Source organism: Rhinatrema bivittatum, chromosome 5 (genome assembly GCF_901001135.1).
Source record: "Rhinatrema bivittatum chromosome 5, aRhiBiv1.1, whole genome shotgun sequence".
Lineage (NCBI taxonomy): Eukaryota > Metazoa > Chordata > Amphibia > Gymnophiona > Rhinatrematidae > Rhinatrema > Rhinatrema bivittatum.
In genome coordinates, this window is record NC_042619.1 from 83,296,500 (window position 1) to 83,318,096 (window position 21,597).

Consider the following 21,597-nt stretch of genomic DNA (forward strand, 5'->3'; position numbering starts at 1 on the left):
TTTGTTCCAGAATCTTTTCCAATTCAAATTTTTCTGGAAAACCCACATCTGTTCAATAAAGAAATGCACTCACCATCAACCAATTAGCATACATGGTTTTGATGCAACTGTAGCATCACTCTCCGCTTCGATGGCAGGGGAGGGGAGGAGAAAAGGGGAATTGGATTCAGATAACAACCAACAGTGGGCCCTGACTTTTACGGTCTAGGGTATTGAGATAGGCAGGCATTAGGGAAAAAGCACAGGACTGCTTCTATGGCCAAGTGCAAAAGCAAAGCACTTTCGAGCAGCAGCATTGTATGAATTATCAGGAAGGCTACTCACTCTAAAAATGTTGCTGGCAATAATTTGTTTTGGGTTTGACAGTTGCTTGGTTTTGATTTTTAATATTACTACCCTTAACATAAGGCTTGGGGGCTCCCTGCATGGAGCAGCAGTTACCACCATAAGAAGCTTGCTGGGCAGACTGGATTAGTGCTGGCAACCTTGCTTATTTACCACGAGTTTGGGCCTGGGAGGGGGAGGGGGTTAGCGATTTGATTTTTTTTTTTTTTTAATTCACAGGTAGCTTATTATTGGGCTTTTTTTTCCCCAATTCCTGTGGGGGTTTTTGGGCTTGGTGGGCGGGACTCATGCCCTGCTGTTCCTGTCACCACTGATTGGCTGCTGCTGCCAATGAGGCCCTCTCTCTATGACTGAAACAGCCCAATCTGCATCTGACCTGCTGCTCCTATCCATTGAGCTTTACTTTTTTCCAGTTACATGAGGGAATTTTTCAGGTATGTTGATTCAGCATTTGAGGTACAAATCCAGACCTTCTTGCTTTATTGCCTTTACATAGTTTATATCTGATGCTTCCTTCATTTCACAGAATATCTAAGACTGAAGCTCTACTCCTTCCCATTCACAATCCCAAATAATTGCTAATATACAGGTAAAAAAAAAAAAAAACAAACTTATGGCCCATGGTAATCTGTAATGGTATTTCTTTTTGTTTGTCCCATACCACTCATGATTTCATAAGCTTATGTCTATTTTTTTTTTAATTTATTCTTCAATCTGAAGAGAACCTCTGTAAGAAAGCCTGTCCATTCCTGCTGTTCCTGTCACCTCTGATTGGCTGCTACTCTTCTGAACGGCTTTGATTTACTATGGCTAAAGTAAAGAACTGGGCTAAGTATGGTAAAGTATTGCAAAGCGGGGGGAGGAGGAACGCAAGCTGAAAGCGTGGATTCAGCCTGTTGACAGCGATGACAGTAAGGATACGTGCATCATGCAGACTGCCCCTGCAACATGCTAAAACGGAGAAACTCGCAAAAACTTCAACTCCTTTGTCTATGCAACTCACTAACATTTTGCTACAGTAAAACGAAACATAACCGTGCAACAGCTGGAACGGAAGTACGCTTCTTTTATAGCCCGTCACCGTGCAGTATCTACTGTTGATCACCTATGGGAGCTGACAGCTGTGATGCATAACAAAGATATTAGGCTTCACAGAACTAAGTGTAGAGCCTTAATTTGTAAATGTGATTGTGCCCTGTTTATTCAAAGAACTTTTAGATGACATCAACAATGTGTCGTACTCTATTATTGATGCGAACACAGACATAAGTTCGAGGAAAGCACCTTGTGTTATGAGAACTTCAGCCCAACTTTAGAGAGAACTGTTTCTACATTCCTTGGTCTAATTGATTTGCAGGGTGAAACAGCTGATGCTATTCCCTCGTCTGTGCTGAAGTTTCTAAAAAAAAAAAACAAAAAACTGAACACTGATTTCAGCAAGTGTACTGGAATAGGAACTGAAGGATGCAATGTTATGACTGGCAAACAACTCGGTGTACACCAACTTGAAACAAGTAAATGCTGATTTACAGGACCTTATTAGGCTTGTTCAGCTATCAAACACCAGATAGCTGTCCATGTATAATTGCTGCAAACATGTTCTGTCTCAATGGATTGAGTTAAAACTTCACTTCAACTTGTGCAAAGTCAAGGAGAGATGTTACGATGCAAAAATGTTGTCAAGTATTTACCACAATCTTATCAATAAGTTATACCTGCATTTTTTCACACTAGTACTGCAGCAGTTTAACAGAATTAAACTATTTCAACTGGTAATCACTTTGTGATGCAAGACAACCTGCTGTCATTCTTTCGCTCGATATTGTCACGATTCGTGATCCCTGCATTTGTACCATCATTTGATGAGGATCTTATTGCTTTGAATCTTTCTGATGCATCTATCTTCCTGCCTGTATCGGCAGTTGATTTTGGACCAGTTTTCCATCTCTCACTTCAAGAGCTGAAACTTGATCAAACCAAAGTGACAGATGTAAAGAATCTTTGCATGGGGCTCCTGATTGAGGCCGCAAAGCACATAATGAACAGTCTCCCAGAGAACATAAAGCTGTGACGATCATCAACATCTTTCATCCCTCCTGCAATACTATCTCAAGCGAAAAATCTGCTTTATGCTCTGGAACTTGTCAAGTTATTCAAAGGTGACGTAGGGCTGCTAGACATTTAGTATAAATCAATCAGCTTGGTGCAGTAGAAGATGGTTGATGACGAAAACCCGGAAGCACTTTGGATTGAAGTTTACTACTACAGAGATGCTAGTGGTGAACGTGCATATGGGAATTTGGCATTATTTGCTCTGTCGCTCTTATTACTGCCTCTGAGCAATGCAAATGTTGAAACATAGAAACATAGAAATGACGGCAGAAGACGACCAAATGGCCCATCCAGTCTGCCCAGCAAGCTTCACACATTTTTTCTCTCATACTTATCTGAGAGAGTCTTCTCTCAGGTAAACTTAATTAAGTCCAAGACAAGCCACCGTATGGCCAAGGCAGCTCTTTCGGCAATATTGCAAGTGTGTTATGCAATGAGACGCCAGGGTATAATGCTGTACCAACTTCTTGCTAGCCAGTAATATGCTGCAGTTGTTCAATGAAAATAGTATCATGACAATGCTGACAATTCAGAGGATGAAGAAGCACTGGCTGCTGTCATCGATTGTCAGACCTTTTTTTAGTTAACTGTCGGGCCGATACAGTAAAGCGCGGCCGTGGTTACCCGGTTTTTAACCCGCTTTGGACGCACGTTTTGGACGCGCAAGGCGTACCCGCGATTCAGTATCGGCTTTTACGCGTCCTTACCGCTTGCCGAAAAGGACGTGTATCCCTTTCCGCCCGCCGCATGTATATGACATGTTAATGATCGGATTAGCTATTCCCACCGATACAGTAACGTGCACCCAAATTATCGCCCTGTTAACCAGCTCATTTACCATGTCTTTAACCTGAATATTTACTGCCTACCCTGTCCATGGCGTTAGTGTGGTGTTCAGTCAGCTTCGTACCGGACAGCGGTTGAGAAATGCTCAAAATGCGAGGCCTGCCTGTGTGTGTAGTGGTGCGTGAGCATGCTGACGTGATTGCCCAACATCCCTAATACTTTTATTATATAGAGAGACTAGTGGTTTCACTCGCCAGCCCTCGGCTTGGACGTCCGAGGTCGGGCGCTAAAGACAGCGGTGCTTACTGCTGCCTACAGCGGTGCCTACAGCGGCTTGGACGTCCGCTGCCTTGAGCGCCCAGCTCCATGAACGGAAGCCGTAACCTCGGATGTCCAAGGTCGCGATGTCCGTTCATAGACCTTCCCGCCTGTATCCGGGCGTCCATGATCGGAGGCACCGCTGCCTTGAGCGCCTGGCTGGACGTCCAAGGTCGCAGCTTGGACGTCCGGCCGGGCGCTCAAGGCAGCAGGGTCTGTAGAAAAGAACCATCCACTTACCTGGTGGAATGACATTTCAAATGACATTTGTAATGACATTTCAAAGGACAGGTACCAGCGCACCCTGGATACTGTATAGACGCTGCATACCGCTCTATACAGTAAAATGGATTGCGAGCGCCTACCGCTTCATTGACGCGCTTTGGACGCCGCTTAGATTTGCGACTAATTTGAATACTGAATTGAGCGGTATGTGAACCAAAATATGCGCGCAGCAAACGAGCGGGCACCCAGCACTGCCACACTGTTTCTTAAGCGCCCTTACTTTATCGGCCGTGTGAGAGCTATGACAATTTTCTCCATTACATTCACAAACCTATTTAAAGTGTTTTCTGTGTATAAATACATTCTAATAAAAGTAGTTTAAATCTTGCAGTTCTGGGCAAAGCACACTTGGTCTTTCATGATTACCTGGCAACACTGGATTGGATGGACCATCTGGTTTTTTTCTGCCATCATTACTGTGTTACTATGTAATGTTCCCTCTGAGGATTGGGTTGCTGTGAGCAAAATATTTTTGGGTCATTATCTTTGGAGCTATGGCAGGATGGGACCCATTGGATCTCCTCTCTTTAGGCCATGGTGGCCCGTGCGAATATAGTTGATGGCCCACACCCCATGCTCTCCTCTCGTCTGACAACTGATCTCTGCTCCTCAGAGGCAAGAGTAAGGAAGTCAGATTGGGAGAAAAGCAAACACCCCTTCCCACCTTTAGACTGGCATGGATTAGCAATGGCATTCACACTCGCTCTTACCCTAATCTCAGCACTCTCCCCATTTCCCCCTCACCACTCCAGAGCTGACCTTAAAAATATAGAAATACACATTCTCTATCCATAGAAATGCTGCACAGAATAAAGGGGCTTTTTTTTTTTTTTCCAATTTTCTATCATGTATCCCCTGGATCACATATCACCAACAGAACTGAGCCAAAACACCTCCAACACAAATTTCAAATTTTTTTCTAAATAACCAATTACAGCGCATCCCTAGACCAGACATACCTTATTTGCCATTACCTGCATCTGGCAATAATACAAGAAAAACTCCTAAGGACCCTGTGTGCAATAAAGAAAGCCCTGGCCAGTTTTAGCCACCCAGCAAAACTATTTTTAAAATCATTTGACAGCTTTTCTTACTGCTTTTGATGAAAATAATAGATTTAGTGATTATATCATTCGTGTGTGTTAATGCTTTGTGATGTAGAGGGCAAGGGGCAGGAAACTGTAAAACCTGTTTTGACTTCATTATGTTGGTGTTTTGTTGGAATGTTCCTATGTACTCTTTTCTTGAAGTCAATAAAAAGATAATTACAAAAAATTCATTTGACAGCACTGCATCAACAATTTTAGAAAATGGATACAAGATCTTATTCAGATGATATTGAACACCTCATCGATTACACAATGGGTGTCAGTTAATTATTGGAGACAAATACAGAAAAGAGAGACCATAAAACATAAATAGAAATGTGCAGACAAAAACTGAACTAGAAATCTCAACAAGCCAGACACTATATGCAGTGCAACATGGCCATTCCTTATAAAACATCAAACAATAAAATCAAGAAATATAAATCATTAATAGTAAAACCATACTAATAAAAAGAATAAATATTTCAAAACATCAGATGAGTAAAACATCCAATAATTAAAATGTTATACATTTCCCAAAACACCAATAAAATATTTCAAAACAGCACAAATATCAAACACCACAAACTAATAAGGATTTACAAATGTCCTGATCTCCAGACCTGATATCTTTTAATTTCCAGTCACCCTAAGATTGTCCTGATTTTGGAAAGGTGGGGCTGCACAAGCTTTATCTTCTCTCTCACATACACAAATAAAAACACAAGAAGTTGCCATACTGGGTCAGACCAAGGGTCCATCAAGCCCAGCATCCTGTTTCCAACAGTGCCCAATCCAGCCAATCTGGATTGTATCTGGCAAGTACCCAAACATTATATAGATCCCATGCTACTAATGCCAGTAATAGCAGTGGCTATTCCCTAAGTCAGCTTGATTAATTAGCAGTTTATGGACTTCTCCTCCAGGAACTTATCCAAACCTTTTTTAAACCCAGCTACACTAACTTCCCTAACCACATCCTCTGACAATGAATTCCAGAGCTTAATTGTTCATTGTGTAAAAAAAAAAATAATAATAATAATAATTCTCTTTGTTTTAAATGTGCTACTTGCTAACTTCATGGAGTGCCTCCTAGTCCTTCTATTATCAGTTACCCGTTCTAGTCCTCTAATGACTTTCTAGACCTCTAATCATATCCTCCTTCACACACACTTATACGTTCAATCTCTTACACACACCCTCTCTCATATACATGCCTATGCTCTCAAACAGTCTTGGAACCTCCCCCTCTCTTTAGGCTGCAGTAGGTTGGGCTCCACTCTGGCCCAGCCAGCCTTCAGTCACTGTTCAAGCCACAGCAGAAGCAGCTCTGCCAAGGCCCCGCCAGTCTTCCCCTCTCTTCAATCTGTGACAGGATGGGCTCTGCTTGGTCCCGCCAACCATGAGACACTTTGGGCTACAGCCTTCATTGCATCTTTGAGCCGCTGCTCTGCCAGCCTTCCTGTGCACTAATGGGGAAAAGTCATTCACTGTCATGCAAAATGTTGTGCACGTGCAACTTAGAGAGAACACTGCTCACTATATACTCCTATCAATCTTTCCTCAAACAAATTATCGGGGTGAGGTGGAAGTATATGGTGAGTGCTTTTTATCCTTGACAAATTCTGATGGAAATTTTTAATTCAAAAATTCCTATCCTATCCTATCCGTAATCTAGTAATAAAATATAACATGCATAGCAGTGTGGGCACTAATTTTGCTCCTGTATGATTTCCCTCACTCTCATGTAGGCTGACCTCAAGGCACCTTAGAAAAATGAAAAGCATAATCCATTAGCAGTAAAGATTAGGAGATGGGGGGGGGAATGAACAATTCGAAGGAAATGCTTTAGAATTGGGACAAGCTAATTATAATAGAAAAAAGGAAGAAAATCTCAGAAAACTCTCCAAAATTGAGTGAACTGAAAACTACGTAGTGTGTTTGGGGGGGGGGAGGCGGTATTGCAGGTGCGATTTTCCCCTTGTCCCTAATCTTGGTTACCAATATTGTAATTTTTTTCCCCTCTGCTGGAGGTAAAAGTTTGTGCACACACTTCTCAAGCTGGCGAGAACATAAAAATTGACAACAGATAAAGTGCACCAGTCCATCCATATCCCTACATAGCGAAGGCTCTACTTCATCTCCAGCTTAACCCTTGCTTCTCCATCATTAAGGATCTTGAGTTACTGTTCCAGGAAGAAGACTTCAAGAAATGCACTGGCAAGGTGCCAGTTATCTTGATGTATAAAATACAGGTGCTCTTGAAATACTTTGGCTCGGGTTGGGGCATGCAGAAATGTATTAGACAGCGATGTCTGCGCAAAAGGGAATGGCATGAAAGGAGTGTGAGGGATTTGTACTGAAATCAAGGAGCTTCAAACACAAAGATCCACTAGATGCAGCAGTGGTGCAAAACCGTGGGCTAAGTTGACGAATTTCACAGTTCTGTTTCCTAAATCTCCCTTTACGCAGGAGTATATGTGCAAACAAATGCATCCATTCACGACAACACAGCATATAGTACTGAGTGTTAGAATAACTGCACAGTCTAGGAAAAAAGATAAAAAAATAAAACAAAAAAAGAAACAGGCTAACAATATCTCTACCTTCAGAACGCAAAAACAAAAAAAAAGACCTAAATATTTATTTTATTTAGATTTTTATATTCTGCTTTTCACACTTTTTTCAGCACTTCAAAGCAGATTACATTCAGGTACTGGAGGTATTTCCCTATCCCCAGAGGGCTTAAAATCCATCTAAATGGCTTTTCGATATGTATGCCCACAGTAAATGACAGCAAATAGAAGACCAGTTGGTATATCCAGTCTTTCCAATAGTCTTCCTCTGTTTTTCTACCACTTTGGGCAGATGAGCAGTTAGATCACCAGCACTTAAATCAACAGTGGCTTCTGTCCCCCACACTTCTCCAAAGTCTTATACCCATCCTCTCTACTACCCTCTATCAGTCCAATCATGATCATTACTGTCAGGGGTTATAACCATGATGCAGCTTACCCCAGCTTTCTTGGAAGCCTAATGCAGCTGTTCAATCAATGCTGGTGTAGCAACAGTACCCACACCCCTTAAATGTTTGGATGCTCTCACCACCACCAGACAATGTTGTTAAAGATTTTTATGTGGCTTAGGGATAGCAGAGGGGTTTTAACTAAATGCGCCACCTTGAAGTGGTTATGTATTGAAGACCGGACCCGTTTAAGCCCGCCTTAACACCAGGCATCACACGCCAGGAAGCCAGCGACCATCTCAGGGTGCCCTGCAGTGCTTCTCGCCCCATAGCCATGAGGAGGGGCAGAGTGGAAAAAAAAAGAAATCATCAGGAACTGGGAAGAAGAAATGGCGATGAGTACTACGATTGGGAGACCCGTACCCCCCCCCCCCACCCCGACGTCATTGAAGACCAGACCGTTTAAGCCCGCCTTAACACAAGGCGTCGTGCGCCGAAGGGGTGCGACAAAGGGGGAACACCCCTTTGTGCAGTCCGTACTGCTAGAGTTATTTAAAATGTTAACAATCAGATGTCTCTCATTGTTATCATTCATTTTTAAAATGTTTGTAACCTTCCTATGTCTGTAAACCGTTATGATGGCTTTATATTGAAGCCGAATGACAATATACAAAACCTGATAAATAAATAAAATGTCTCCCCTACACAGCAAGAATCCTTCCTAGCCACCAGGACACAGTATAAGCCCATCAGCGCATAACAAGTCCTTGGATAATAAATTGCCTTCAGATATAGAGTAAATCCTGGACTGACCAAGTATATTAAACCTACCGTTTGTAGATGACTTGAAGTTGGACAGCACCTATGATTATCATTTAGTGGAACAATTCAGAGTAGTGAGCAGCTTCTCAGGTGACATCAGGATGGCATTCGGCCCGGATAAATATGCTAAGGCAAACTTCCGTAAGGGATGAAAACATCTCTGAGGATAGTAGCATAAAAGAACTTGAACAGGAAGGTGTATATACATATCTAGAGGTGGATAAAGGTGCTACAATTCAGCACCAGTTACTGAGAAAAAAAGCCAATAAAGAATACAATAGGAAATTAAAATTGATTTTAAGAAGTGCTTTAACATGAAATAAGATACACGCTATCAATCAACTTGGAATTCCTGCACTCTCCTATAGTTTTGGAATAGTAGACTGGACTGATAAAGATCTTAAACAGTTGGACGTAAGAACAAACCAGAATCAGTGTATGCACAGATTGTACATTCCAAGAGCTGAAGGCAGACAGCCTTATAGAAAGAGATTATACATATAAAACTGCTAGTGTAAGCCTTCAAGCATACCTAAGAGCATCAACAGATCCCAATACTTAAAAAGTGCTGAAGTACAAAGTAAACGGCTGAAATTAGTCTCCATCCTTAAGTTCAGATGATGGTTTTGGAAAGTGGAAGGAATGAGTGAGAATCTACCTGCACATGAGGGGGAAGCAGCAGCAGAATTTGCAAGTTAAAAAAAATATTATAAAAAGAATATGGCAATGGAGAAAACACAAGAATAAAAAAAAAAAAAAAAAAGCAAAAACCTTCCCTAAAGCATCCAACCTGTTGTGTCTGTTTCTTAAATCAAAAATATATATTTAAATGGAGAAGACATAAACATCATATCTACAGGCTTAATGCTGCAATATTTACTGCAACATCTTTTCAATGCCTGAATATCAATTTAATCATCGTTCTATGCCTCCTTCCTACTTTATTTTGGCATTTTTACATTTAGTGAAATTATAGTGAAAAAACAGTGATAAAAAAAACAACACACTTATCTTCAGTGGCTAAGGTGAGCACACAATGTCACAATGAATTTCTAAAAGGGAGAAGACCAAAAAGCAACATAGTCCATGTTTCAGAAGTCACCATACTTCCTACCTCAAGGAACAGTATGTTTCTTCCCTCTGGTTGGTCAAACCCTTTCCAAAATTTTTTCAGGTAGCATTCACCTCATTAATAAGACATCAGGTAACATCCACCTCTTCATCAAGACACAGTATCAAGGTCAAACAATTCCCTGAGGTAGTATTTTTTTAGACTATAATTTCACTAAATGTAAAATGCCAAAATAAGGTAGAAAGGAGGCATAGACCGATGATTAAATTGATATTCAGGCATTGAAAAGATTCAGTAAATATTGCAGCATTAAGTCTATAGATATTTATTTATTTACTTAAAGGCTTTTATATACCGATGTTCCTGTACTAGTACATATCACGTCGGTTTACATAGAACCAAAGTTGGAAATTACATCAAACAAGAGGGTACAGATAACAGGGCTAACTTTGTATGAACTTATAGATAAAGCAGCGAATGACTTAAAATAAAATTAAATTATAAATATATGAATAAATATACAAAATATAAACTAACAAACATTCAACAAACTTGGATATGATACAGATATGATGGTCATGTCTTCTCCATTTAAATATATTTTTTAAATTTAAGAAACAGACACTTCAGGTTCGATGATTTAGGGAAGGTTTTTCTTTGGGGTTTTTTTTTTTAGTTATAAGTATTTCCCATCCAGGACTTTTTTTATTATACAAAAAACACGAGAATAACATTGCTGACAGAAGTGTCAATGCCAAGCATCTATTCTGTGGACCGCATGGAGAAAGATCCTCAAGCAAGACAACATGCAACCAGAGACCAAGAAAATGTGGCAGAAAGATACAGAAATTGTTCCAAATGTTTCCTGTGCACGTAACACCCTATAAGCTCCAGAAGAAAGCTCTATTTAACATATGCAAGCATTAAGCATTTTATGGAACTTATTGCCAAGGGAACTATGATATATTTTAGATATTAAAATGCATCACAAACAACTGAGAGCTTAATTGTTCTAAGAAGCCTATGGGAACATATAGTCCAGCTCTGCTGTAACTGTATGTATAGTTTATACTGATTTTTGACTGCGTTGTTTATGTGTTTTAGATACTATATGTTCACTTGTAAACTGCTTAGTATAGTGCATTTGTCTTAGGCAGTATTTGTCATATAATGTCATAAGCCCCAGGGTATGTTTAAATAAACTGAGTTCAGATGCAACATACCCTGGGGCTTATGATTGAGGTTCACTCCTGTTCAAGATAATTGCAAAATTAAACCATTTGGAGATATTACCCCATAAACCTTACACATTCAAGATTAATAATGCAGAGATCAAACTAAACTATTATTTCTAGGAGTGTCTGCTAGAACTGGGAAGAACAGCAGCACAACTAAATATGGTTATCCTGAACCATGCTACATACTTACTGAACTAAAAAAAAAAAAGAAAAGAAAGAAAGAGTGAGCTCACTTTTTTTTCTGACTCAGTACTTTCCTTTTGCTTCCTTCTGATGGACTGTGGCACCAAAAGCGTTTATTTGCAACTACCAAGTGAAATTTTATATCACCTCCCAATTCATTAGGAGTGTCATTGTGACAACCATTTTTAGTTGAGGGTGACACATCTGAGCTGCTTCCAGAGCTCTGAAATATGACAGTAGGTGTTGTCATTGCCTGGGTACTAGGACTCCCTCCCCCTAGACACTATCAATGCTGGAGTAAAAAATGTGGCCCTGTAATCAAGCCTAGGTCCTCTATATGCCAGTACACGGCACTGGCTCATTCACTGGTTTTCATTTAACAGTGCAGAAACATACACCTCAAACACTACTCACCCCTACTAAAGTAAGGGGAAGTAAACTCGCTTTTATATAAAGCTCATTGGGTCATTTCATGTGCCTGAAAAAAAAGTTCAGAGCACATCTCTCCCATAATATTTGTATACATTTATCTCTATATACTGAAATACATAATTATTCCTTATGTTAATAGTTTACAAATCTAGTGTATAGCACTATAAATGTCCACTAAATTAAATTTTGATAGCATCAAAATCACCAGTCCTCTTTCCTACAGACAATTAGGGTAGGGAACAATTTCTAATACTCAGCACCCTGTACTGTGTTAATCTGAAGTACCAACTCCATTTCTACAGTGCTGAAAACAAAGACAACGTGCCCTAACATATCCCACTAATGCATCATATTACCAAATATAACAAAGTCTGGGCACACTAATACACAAGAGGAAGTCTGAATCTGAAACAAAAGCTCACAATCACGTACAGATAATTGATTTACTTCCCTCACTACAACGTTAGAGCCTGAAAAACCCACTGAAGAACATAGTTTCAGCTAACCAGACACTGGCAACTATAACATGAGACTTTCCTGAAAGTATATCAACCGTAAAGCACCCAGCTTTCTTCAGAAGCAATGCAGGCATTACAACTCTGCACCTGAAGAAAGAAACCAGGAAGAGATCACCACCGCCTGAACTGCTCTGTTCAGTTCAGACAAGTTTGCCCTTTTTTTATTCGGAAAGCTCGGGTTGCCCTTTCACAGCAACATGAAGCACGGAGGCAAGTAACTAGAAAATCAGCCAGCAGGATCTGCTGCTGCTCAGCCACCGTGACTGGGAGCAACGGTCCAAGAAACGGGAAGCCCAAGCACCAGGGCAGCAATCAAGAAAGGGCAAGCAACGGGAGAGGAACAGCAGATTGAAAGTATAAGGGGAGAGGCGGCGGCGGTGGAGCGTGCGGGGCGAGCTGCTGCCGGGCGCACGGAGCCCTCCCTCAGGGCGGCAAGTCCTGGTCGCCACCGCTGTGCCGAGGAGAGGGAGGCTTCCTGCATCCCACCGGGACCCGGAGCACTCTGTCATGGAGGCGGCAGACTGCCGCAGCCCTTTCTTACCATCAAAACTTTGGCCGCGTTCTCCAGCTGTGTGATCACTTCTGGGGCACCGACCGCCGCCATCATGGTCTCTCTTCAATGACGCGCCATGCGGGGCATTGTGGGAGGAAGCGCCACTGCCAGCCAATGGTCGGCCGCAGGGAAGGAGGGCAAAGCGGCCCGGGGGCCACGGGAGCGGGGCCGCGGCCGTCTGACTGCAGCCGGAGGAGCACCCGGGGCGGGAATGGGCTGGTGAGGTCAGGTGGCTCTGGACGACTTAGTAGGTGCCTGCCCCGTCGTGGACCGGGAGAAGTAGGGGATGAGTTTCCCCGCAGTTCCTCAGACGGTTTCAGCGTCGAGCCCAGGGAGCTCTCGCACAGAAGGCCCCGGCGATTTCGCGGTTTATTCTCCGCTTTGCTCTTCGTTGTTTAAATGCCCCGGCTTTGTTTTATGCTTGCGTTTAACTCTCTGGGTTGCTTCGTCGGGCTTTTCGGGTCATTGGTTTGTTTTTTTCTTCACCTTTTGGAAGCTCTTGTTTAATATTTCAAATAAACTGCTGGAGCAGGAGGTACTGCGAGCCGTTGCCAGGCCATCCCTGGGAGCAGCTATTCCCGCCAGACCCTCGGACAACGGGCTCGTCAGGCGAATGGGGGCAGGAAGAGAGCGGCGCGTCTGGCGGGAGAGCGCTCGCGCTCCCCGGGCTCGGCCGCGAGGAAGCAACAACCCCCCCCCCCCCCCCCCATTCCAAGGCCAATGCATTTTTTATTCTTTTAAAAGCGTCAGGAGCGTGGAAAGTGCTGCTTGAAATTCCAAGCTGAAGTAGTTTTTGATATGCCCCCTACCGCCGGCAACTATTTTGCTATTTTTTTGCTCAGGATTAAGTCTTAGAGGAGTTGACTAGGACGCACTGACTCGGCACAAGCAGAAATTAATGCTGCACTCTTTCTTTTCAGTCTCAGTAGGGCTTTGCTTCAAGCAGGGGAGATTGCTGGCTGAGCACTGGCACTTATGTTTAAGTCTTTCTGCGCTGCCGTTTGTTCTTTGGTGGCTAGTGCTGCTGTTAGCGTGGTCCCCTCCATGCCTGGGAGACCTGAGTCCAGGACTAACACTAGCCACCAGAAATGTGAGTCAGCTTTACTGCAGTTCTGACCGAGGAGTAAAGGGGGGTTTTTTAAATGCTGGAAATGTGACTTAAACCTTAAGGGCTTTCGCACTTCCCTACGTTGGGGAGTAATGGTGTCTTCATTAAGGTGGGATTTGCAGGGAAGTGTACTAATTTATGTGTACGTATTTTTAATACTAGAAAATCATTAAATTGTGAATAAAGTTACATGCACGACCATGAGTGAAAATGTGCACACAGCCTAGTACGCCTTATTACCAGGCTGATGCAATAAGATGCGTTTAGCCCAACGCATGGTTTTACCCACACTTGTGTAAACTTTATTGGAGGTGCAGGAAGGAGTTTTATGCCGACAAAAATGTGCTTTCAAAACTGTGGGTACTGCTTAGCCACCCTCGTATGAGAGCATTAAGCAGTACTTCCCAATGCAGAGAGGTAATCCTGATTTTTCTCACGTGTTAGAAAATTTACTCCTTGTTAAGAGATGGAGTAAAATTTCCAGCTGATCCGGTCTGCCATGCGGCAGACTGGTACTGGAAGTGACTGGTTTTGACCCTAACTTGTTAAAGCAGCATGAGAAAGGAGAGCAAGCTCTGTTCAGCATGGGCTGGGAGAGAAGCGGGCTATCTGCACCCTCCTCTAGGACTGCTTTCTCTGCTTCCCCATCTCGCTACTGGTGCTGGAGGATTGTAGGAGGGGGATCCCTCAGGCAGGGAGCTTTCTATTATGGATAAAAGCATCTTCCCCTCAGGTTATAAGCAGGCAGATGCAATATCAGCACAGGGAAAATGGGTGCTCATGTCACTCATGACATGAGCACCCATTGGAGGGTGCACCAATCTGGAGGGAGCACCCCTGGAGGGGTCGCGCCAATCGACCCCTCCAGGGCGCCCTGTTTAATATTGAAATCGGCTGCTGCGGTAAAAAGGCGGCACTAGGGGAAATTGTGTGTCCCTAGCGCAGCCTCAGCAGTGGGCGCCCAGGAGAAGTGACTGTCAGCAGATTAGGAAGACGGACACTCAATTTTACCAGCGTCCCTTTTCGTAACCTGTGCACCAGTGGCGTAGCCAGAATTGATTTTTTTGGGTGGGCACAAGGTTAACATGGGTGGGCTGTAGGCATGCAGGTCTACTAGTTGTTATTTTACTGATAAATAATGCCATATACTGCACACTAGCATGGCTTTCTAAGTAATTTGCAACAGCCATTATGCATCATGTATGAAACTTTAAAATATTTCTAGCACTTACCAGCATTAAAAATTCCTTGTTAATCAGAATTTATTTTATATTTATTGCAGTTTATAAATGCACAAGTATAGAAAACAATCAGATCCAATCATGTAATAAAACAAAAATTAATGTATTCTTTCATGAACCATCTTTGCAGAAAACCAGACATCTTCATAAATACAATAAAATATAATTAATCATCAGAACAGGTGCAGCACAGAGCTAGAGCAATTCACATTATAACTAACATGAAAAAAAAATTCAAATTCTGGTGTCACCTCAGCAAAAAATAACCCTCCACTGCTATTTTGTGAAGTAACACAAACTCTTGCAAAGAAAGAGGCATCTAGAACCTTGCCAAACAGTCCAGCACTGACTCTCAGGATTCAAATAACAGCAACCTTATGAAAAAGCAGCAATGCAAATACTACACCAGGCCCTAGAACATTAATACATCACCTACGGGAATAACAGAACGAGCTGGACTACTACTACAGAGAAACTACAGACTAGCAGAAATACTGCATTTCTGTCACACACAGGCAAAACTGAGACCGACCCTTATCTAATATAGAAATAAGAGACTATAAATTAGAAACAGAAACATGCAGATAAAACCAAAATAGCCCGAGAAACTAAAATTTCTGAACAGTGGAATACTTGAGAGAGCAAAATACAAAAATATAAGAAATACACGTTCCCAAAAATGACATATTTAAATTGCTCGTAATAATAAGACTAAAGTACAACAGATTATCAACAAAACAAATCACAGTGAATTATGTTTTTTTGTATCATTAAGAAGACCTCATACATAGGCATAGATGTGAATGTTATTCAGCATAATGTTTTACACCAGTAGTATAATCATGGGTCAGAAATGAATTTTATATGCTTAGTGAGTCCAAAGTGAAAAGAATTCAAAGTTGATGTAACATGACATTTCTCGTTGTATTCATTGTTGCAGAATTTCTTAATGCATCATAGTAATGACAACATTCAATTTCTTAAGATAATGTAGGAATGTGAGGAAACGCATTACTTCCATGTTGGTGAAAATGCCACGAAAATAATCTCACAAACATTCGGCTCCTCGATGAAGGCAGACGCCGAAACACGGTCTGTGTCGGGCTAGTACACCTCGAGCCTTGTAACATCTTTAACTCTCAGGTGTTTTTTCACATGCAAAAAAAGCTAAGTAGCTACATTATCTTAAGAAATTGAATGTTGTCAATACTATGATCAGTTAAGAAGTTCTGCAACAATGAATACAATGGGAAATGTCATGCTACATCAACTTTGAATTCTTTTCACTTTGGACTCACTAAGCATATAAAATTCTTTTCTGACCCATGATTATACTACTGGTGTAAAACGTTATGCAGAATAGCATTCACATCTACGCCTAATTATGAGGTCTACTTAATCCTTCTTATTACGATTTTATACATGGCTACTACCTGTCCATAAATTTTGAGAGAGCGGTTGTGTTGCTTATATTTAAATTGCTAACATGTCAAAATAATTTTTTTTTTTTACCTTTGTTGTCTGATCTTCGTATTTTTCTAATCAGTTGGTCCTGGTCTCTTTTTTTCCCATTTTCCTAATTCCTTTTCAGTGTCTTTCTTCTATTACTGTCTTCTTCCCTTCCAAACACACACACACACACACACTTTCTCTCACAGACTCCCCCCATTCTCACACATACATACACACACACACATTTAAGGTCCCATTCTCACCCACATATTCAAGCTTCCATTCTCACCCATATATACACACATTCAAGCTCCCATTCTCACCCATACACAAACCCAGATTCCCATTCTCACCCACACATACACACATTCAAGCTCCCATTCACCCACATATTCAAGCTTCCATTCTCACCCACACACACACACACCCAGACTCCCATTCTCATCCACACATACACATTCAAGCACGTGCACAGCTTCCGCTTCCTCCCCCAAAGCAGGAAGATCAGCTGGCCTCTCCTGCTGCCACCAGCCTCCTGCTATCTTCAGGGTCGGGCTGTATGGCCCACCGATCTTCCTGCTTGGGGGGGGGGGGGGGAGAGAGGGGGAGGAAGCATAAGTTGTGCGCTGCGCTTCCGATCCCCTCCCCCCCGCACTTAAACTTCGCGGGGGGGGGGGGGGGGGGGGAGGTTGGAGGTGCATTTTGGACACTAATTCCCTTATAGCATAAGGGATTGTGGACACGCATCCAGCCACAGGTAACCAGTGTGCTTGGCTGAGTTCACTGTGTTGCATTGGTCTGAATGTGCGTTCAACCTGATCTGAATGCACATTTTACAGTCTGAGCTTTTTTTTTTTTTTTTTTAAATTCCTGATTCATTAGTATAGTATTCGTTTTGTTGCATTGGGAATTTAAAAAAATAATCTTTGCGTTAAACTATGGATTGGATTTCAGCACAGTTTATTGCATGGGCCTGGTCTATCAGCTCCAAAGAATAATCAGGCTGAGGTTGCATGGGAGGTAGGGTATAAGGTGGAGGAGGGAGATATGCTAATGGCTGAGAGGAATGTGAGCATTGTTATGGCATTTGTATACTAGAAATGTAAGTATTTGATTCAGCTGGAAAAGGTTGCCAGCAATTATGCCTGGATAGGAAAACACACATTTTTTTGTATTCTTAAAGAACCCTAATTAACTGGAAAATAGAAGCCTTAATAATTTAATGATAAACTAATTGCAATTGAAATGAGAGAGAATATGTGGAAAAATACAATACATCTCACTCTAAGTCTCTTCTTTTTTTCTTTTTTTTTTAGTAAACCAGCTGCAACCCCCCCTCATCCACCCCCATGATCTGCAGTCTTTTCAGCCTGCCCCAAGTAAGTTGTGTGAGCACCCTGCCTCCTTTTTTTTTTTCCAATTCTTTATTTTCAAGCTTTTTGAAACTTACCAGGAAAAAAAAACTCCTTACAGAAAATTCAATGTCTTTTTAAAGAAAAATAAAAAATATTCAGATATACATTTTTCCATATCATATATATTATTACAAACATTTTAATTATAAGAAAATACGATAGCAATTAGGAGGCAGAAGGAGCAAAATTTCGTCAAGGAAAACATATATCACAAGCTTAAAATGATAGACAACCTGGCTACTGCATCTTTTCCTCTCTTTTCAAACCGGTTCTGTTGAGACATCAGTGAGGGATCTTCCAGCTAGAAACGTTTTCAGATCTTCTGGTTCAAGAAAAATATAATTCGTATTGAGATACCTGATGCAAGCTTTGCAGGGATATTTGAAGGTGAACCTAGCTCCCAGCTTCAGTACCTCAGGCCGCATCAAAAGGAACTCCTTCATGCGTGTCTGTGTAGTTTTTATCACATCTGGAAAAATCCAGATAGATCCATAGAAATGAATTTGACGATTTCTAAAAAATAAACGCATAACATGATTTCGCTTGGAAAGAAATGCAAATGACACTAACATAGGTTTCCTCTGATTGACCTCCTGTTCTGAAGACATTTCCAGTATATCTGTTAAATTCAAAGACAGATTTGGTTCTTCCAATTGGGTAGATTGTTGAAGGTAGAATGCTTTAACTGCCACTCGTAAAGCTGGCTCAGAAATTTTCAAATTTTTCTTTATATAAACTTTAAATAGTTCCAGCGATGAAATAGACTTAATTACTGGGAGATTGAGTATGCGCAAGTTATGGGCTCTCAGAGCATTTTCAACGGATTCTAATCTTTTTGAAGTTATACTCTGAGACAATTAATTTATTTTGCTTAGTTTCCAGTGCCCAGATTCTTCTTTCCAACTCTTCTGTTTTATTTGTAAAATTTACTATTACTATTAAGTTATTCTTAACTGTTTGATTCTGAATGTCCACTGTTACTTTAGATAGAATTTTAATGGAATTTTCAATTACATTCAGCATAGTCCAAATCCCTTCCAAAGATATTACATCAGGTCTTGAAGTTAAAGAACATTCTGAAATCACTCTGAGCTGCCTTATTCCCTCATCTCCAACAGTTCCCCCGCTCAACCCTGTACCTTGAGCAGATAACAATCCGGCTGCTTCTTGTACCAGCGGCGTAGAAGCCCACAGGGGATCCTCCATTCCACCATGATGTTCCTCTCTCTCCTCTCCTGGAGTTTCAACTCGCCGATCTCCGATGCCTCCGTCCCTGGCCATCATCATGGCCACTCCAGCTTCCACTGAAGCTGGGCTAGGTATCGCAATGTTTCGGGGGTGAGCAGGTTTTCGTGGTGATCTGGGCTCAGCGTCGTATCCAGGGTCAAGGGGGACGGCTCTTGCTCCTGAGCTGCTCCTCCAGCGACCAAGCTCTCAGTTATGGAAGATGCAGTTCACGCGAAGAATCCGGGGATAGTTGGCTGTCGGGGGTCTGCTACGGGTGAGTTAGTTATCTCACCTCTTAGCCGCCCCTTTCGCTTAGTGTGCAGCATGTTTTAATAAATTTGTAAAAGATAATCCAGGGAATTAAACAGCACTTTCCTCCGGCGTTTCAAACAGGTCTACTCCTCGGTTGCTATCTTGCCTCCAAGCACCCTGCCTCCTTTCCCCAAGTTTGCAAGCAAGCTACCAGCTGCACATCCATGACTACAATCATAAGAACATGCCATACTGGGTCAGACCAAGGGTCCATCAAGCCCAGCATCCTGTTTCCAACAGTGGCCAATCCAGGCCATAAGAACCTGGCAAGTACCCAAAAACTAAGTCTATTCCATGCTACTGTTGCTAGTAATAGCAATGGCTATTTTCTAAGTCAACTTAATTAATAGCAGGTAATGGACTTCTCCTCCAAGAACTTATCCAATCCTTTTTTAAACACAGCTATACTAACTGCACTAACCACATCTTCTGGCAACAAATTCCAGAGTTTAATTGTGCATTGAAAAAGAACTTTCTCTGATTAGTTTTAAATGTGCCACATGCTAACTTCAAGGGTGTCCTCTAGTCTTTCTATTATCTGAAAGAGTAAATAACTGATTCACATTAACCCGTTCTAAACCTCTCATTATTTTAAACACCTCTATCATATCCCCCTTCAGCCATCTCTTCTCCAAGCTGAAAAGTCCTAATCTCTTTAGTCTTTCCTCATAGGGGAGCTGTTCCATTCCCTTTATCATTTTGGTCGTCCTTCTCTGTACCTTTTCCATCGCAACTATATCTTTATTGAGATGTGGCCACCAGAATTGTACACAGTATTCAAGGTGCAGTCTCACCGTGGAGCGATACAGAGGCATTATGATGTTTTCTATTTTATTCACCATTCCCTTCCTAATAATTCCCAACATTTTGTTTGCTTTTTTGACTGCCGCAGCACACTGAACCAATGATTTCAATGTGTTATCCACTATGATGCCTAGATCTCTTTCTTGGGTGGTAGCTCCTAATATGGAACCTAACCGAGTAACTATAGCATGGGTTATTTTTCCTATATGCATCACCTTGCACTTATCCACATTAAATTTCATCAGCCATTTGGATGCCCAATTTTCCAGACTCAGAAGGTCTTCCTGTAATTTATCACAATCTGCTTGTGGTTTAACTACTCTGAACAATTTTGTATCATCTGCAAATTTGTTTACCTCATTCGTCATATTTCTTTCCAGATTATTTATAAATATATTGAAAAGTAAGGGTCCCAATACAGATCCCTGAGGCACTCCACTGCCTGCTCCCTTCCACTGAGAAAATTGTCCATTTAATCCTTCTCTTTGTTTCTTGTCTTTTAGCCAGTTTGTGATTACGAAAGGACATCACCACCCATCCCATGACTTTTTACTTTTCCTAAAAGCCTCTCATGACGAATTTTGTCAAACGCCTTCTGAAATCCAAATATACTACATCGACTGGTTCGCCTTTATCTACATGTTTATTAACTCCTTCAAAAAAGTGAAGCAGATTTGTGAGGCAAGACTTGCCTTGGGTAAAACCATGCTGACTTTGTTCCATTAAACCATGTCTTTCTATATGTTCTGTGATTTTGATATTTAGAACACTTTCCACTATTTTTCCTGGCACTGAAGTCAGGCTAACTGGTCTGTAGTTTCCCAGATCACCCCTGGATCCCTTTTTAAATATTGGGGTTACATTAGCAACCCTGCAGTCTTCAAGTACAATGGATGATTTTAATGATAGGTTACAAATTTTTACTAATAGGTCTGACATGTCATTTTTTAGTTCCTTCAGAATCCTGGGATGTATACCATCCAGTCCAGGTGATTTACTACTCTTCAGTTTGGCAATCAGGCCAACCACATCTTCTAGGTTCACCATGATTTGGTTCAGTCCATCTGAATCTTCACCCATGAAAACCTTCTCCGATAGGGGTGTCTCCCCAACATCCTCTTCAGTAAACACTGAAGCGAAAAATAATTTAATCTTTCCGCGATGGCCTTATCTTCTCTAATTGCCCCTTTAACCCCTCGATCATCTAACGGACAACTGTCTCGCAGGCTTTCTGCTTCGGATATATTTTTAAAAAATTTTTTACTGTGAGTTTTGCCTCTACGGCCAACTTCTTTTCAAATTCTCTCAGCCTGTCTTATCA

General features: G+C 41.6%; 1 protein-coding gene and 1 long non-coding RNA gene across 7 annotated transcripts in view; one reads left to right on the top strand and one right to left on the bottom strand.

Moving 5' to 3' along the window:
- The window catches only part of XPO4 (exportin 4), a 340,414-nt gene extending 327,517 nt beyond the window's left edge, over window positions 1–12,897 (bottom strand). For all 6 annotated transcript variants that reach the window (XM_029602525.1, XM_029602521.1, XM_029602524.1 and 3 more), the window contains exon 1: window positions 12,706–12,897. In XM_029602525.1, the coding sequence (XP_029458385.1) occupies window positions 12,706–12,771 (66 nt within the window). In that variant the 5' untranslated portion in view covers window positions 12,772–12,897. The remainder of the gene's footprint in view (window positions 1–12,705) is intronic.
- Window positions 12,898–13,085: 188 nt separating this feature from the next.
- Window positions 13,086–21,597, top strand: part of LOC115092054 — a 93,224-nt gene continuing 84,712 nt past the window's right edge. Inside the window, exons 1-2 of the long non-coding RNA XR_003856894.1 lie at window positions 13,086–13,807; window positions 17,835–17,897. This is a non-coding gene — a long non-coding RNA (uncharacterized LOC115092054). The remainder of the gene's footprint in view (window positions 13,808–17,834; window positions 17,898–21,597) is intronic.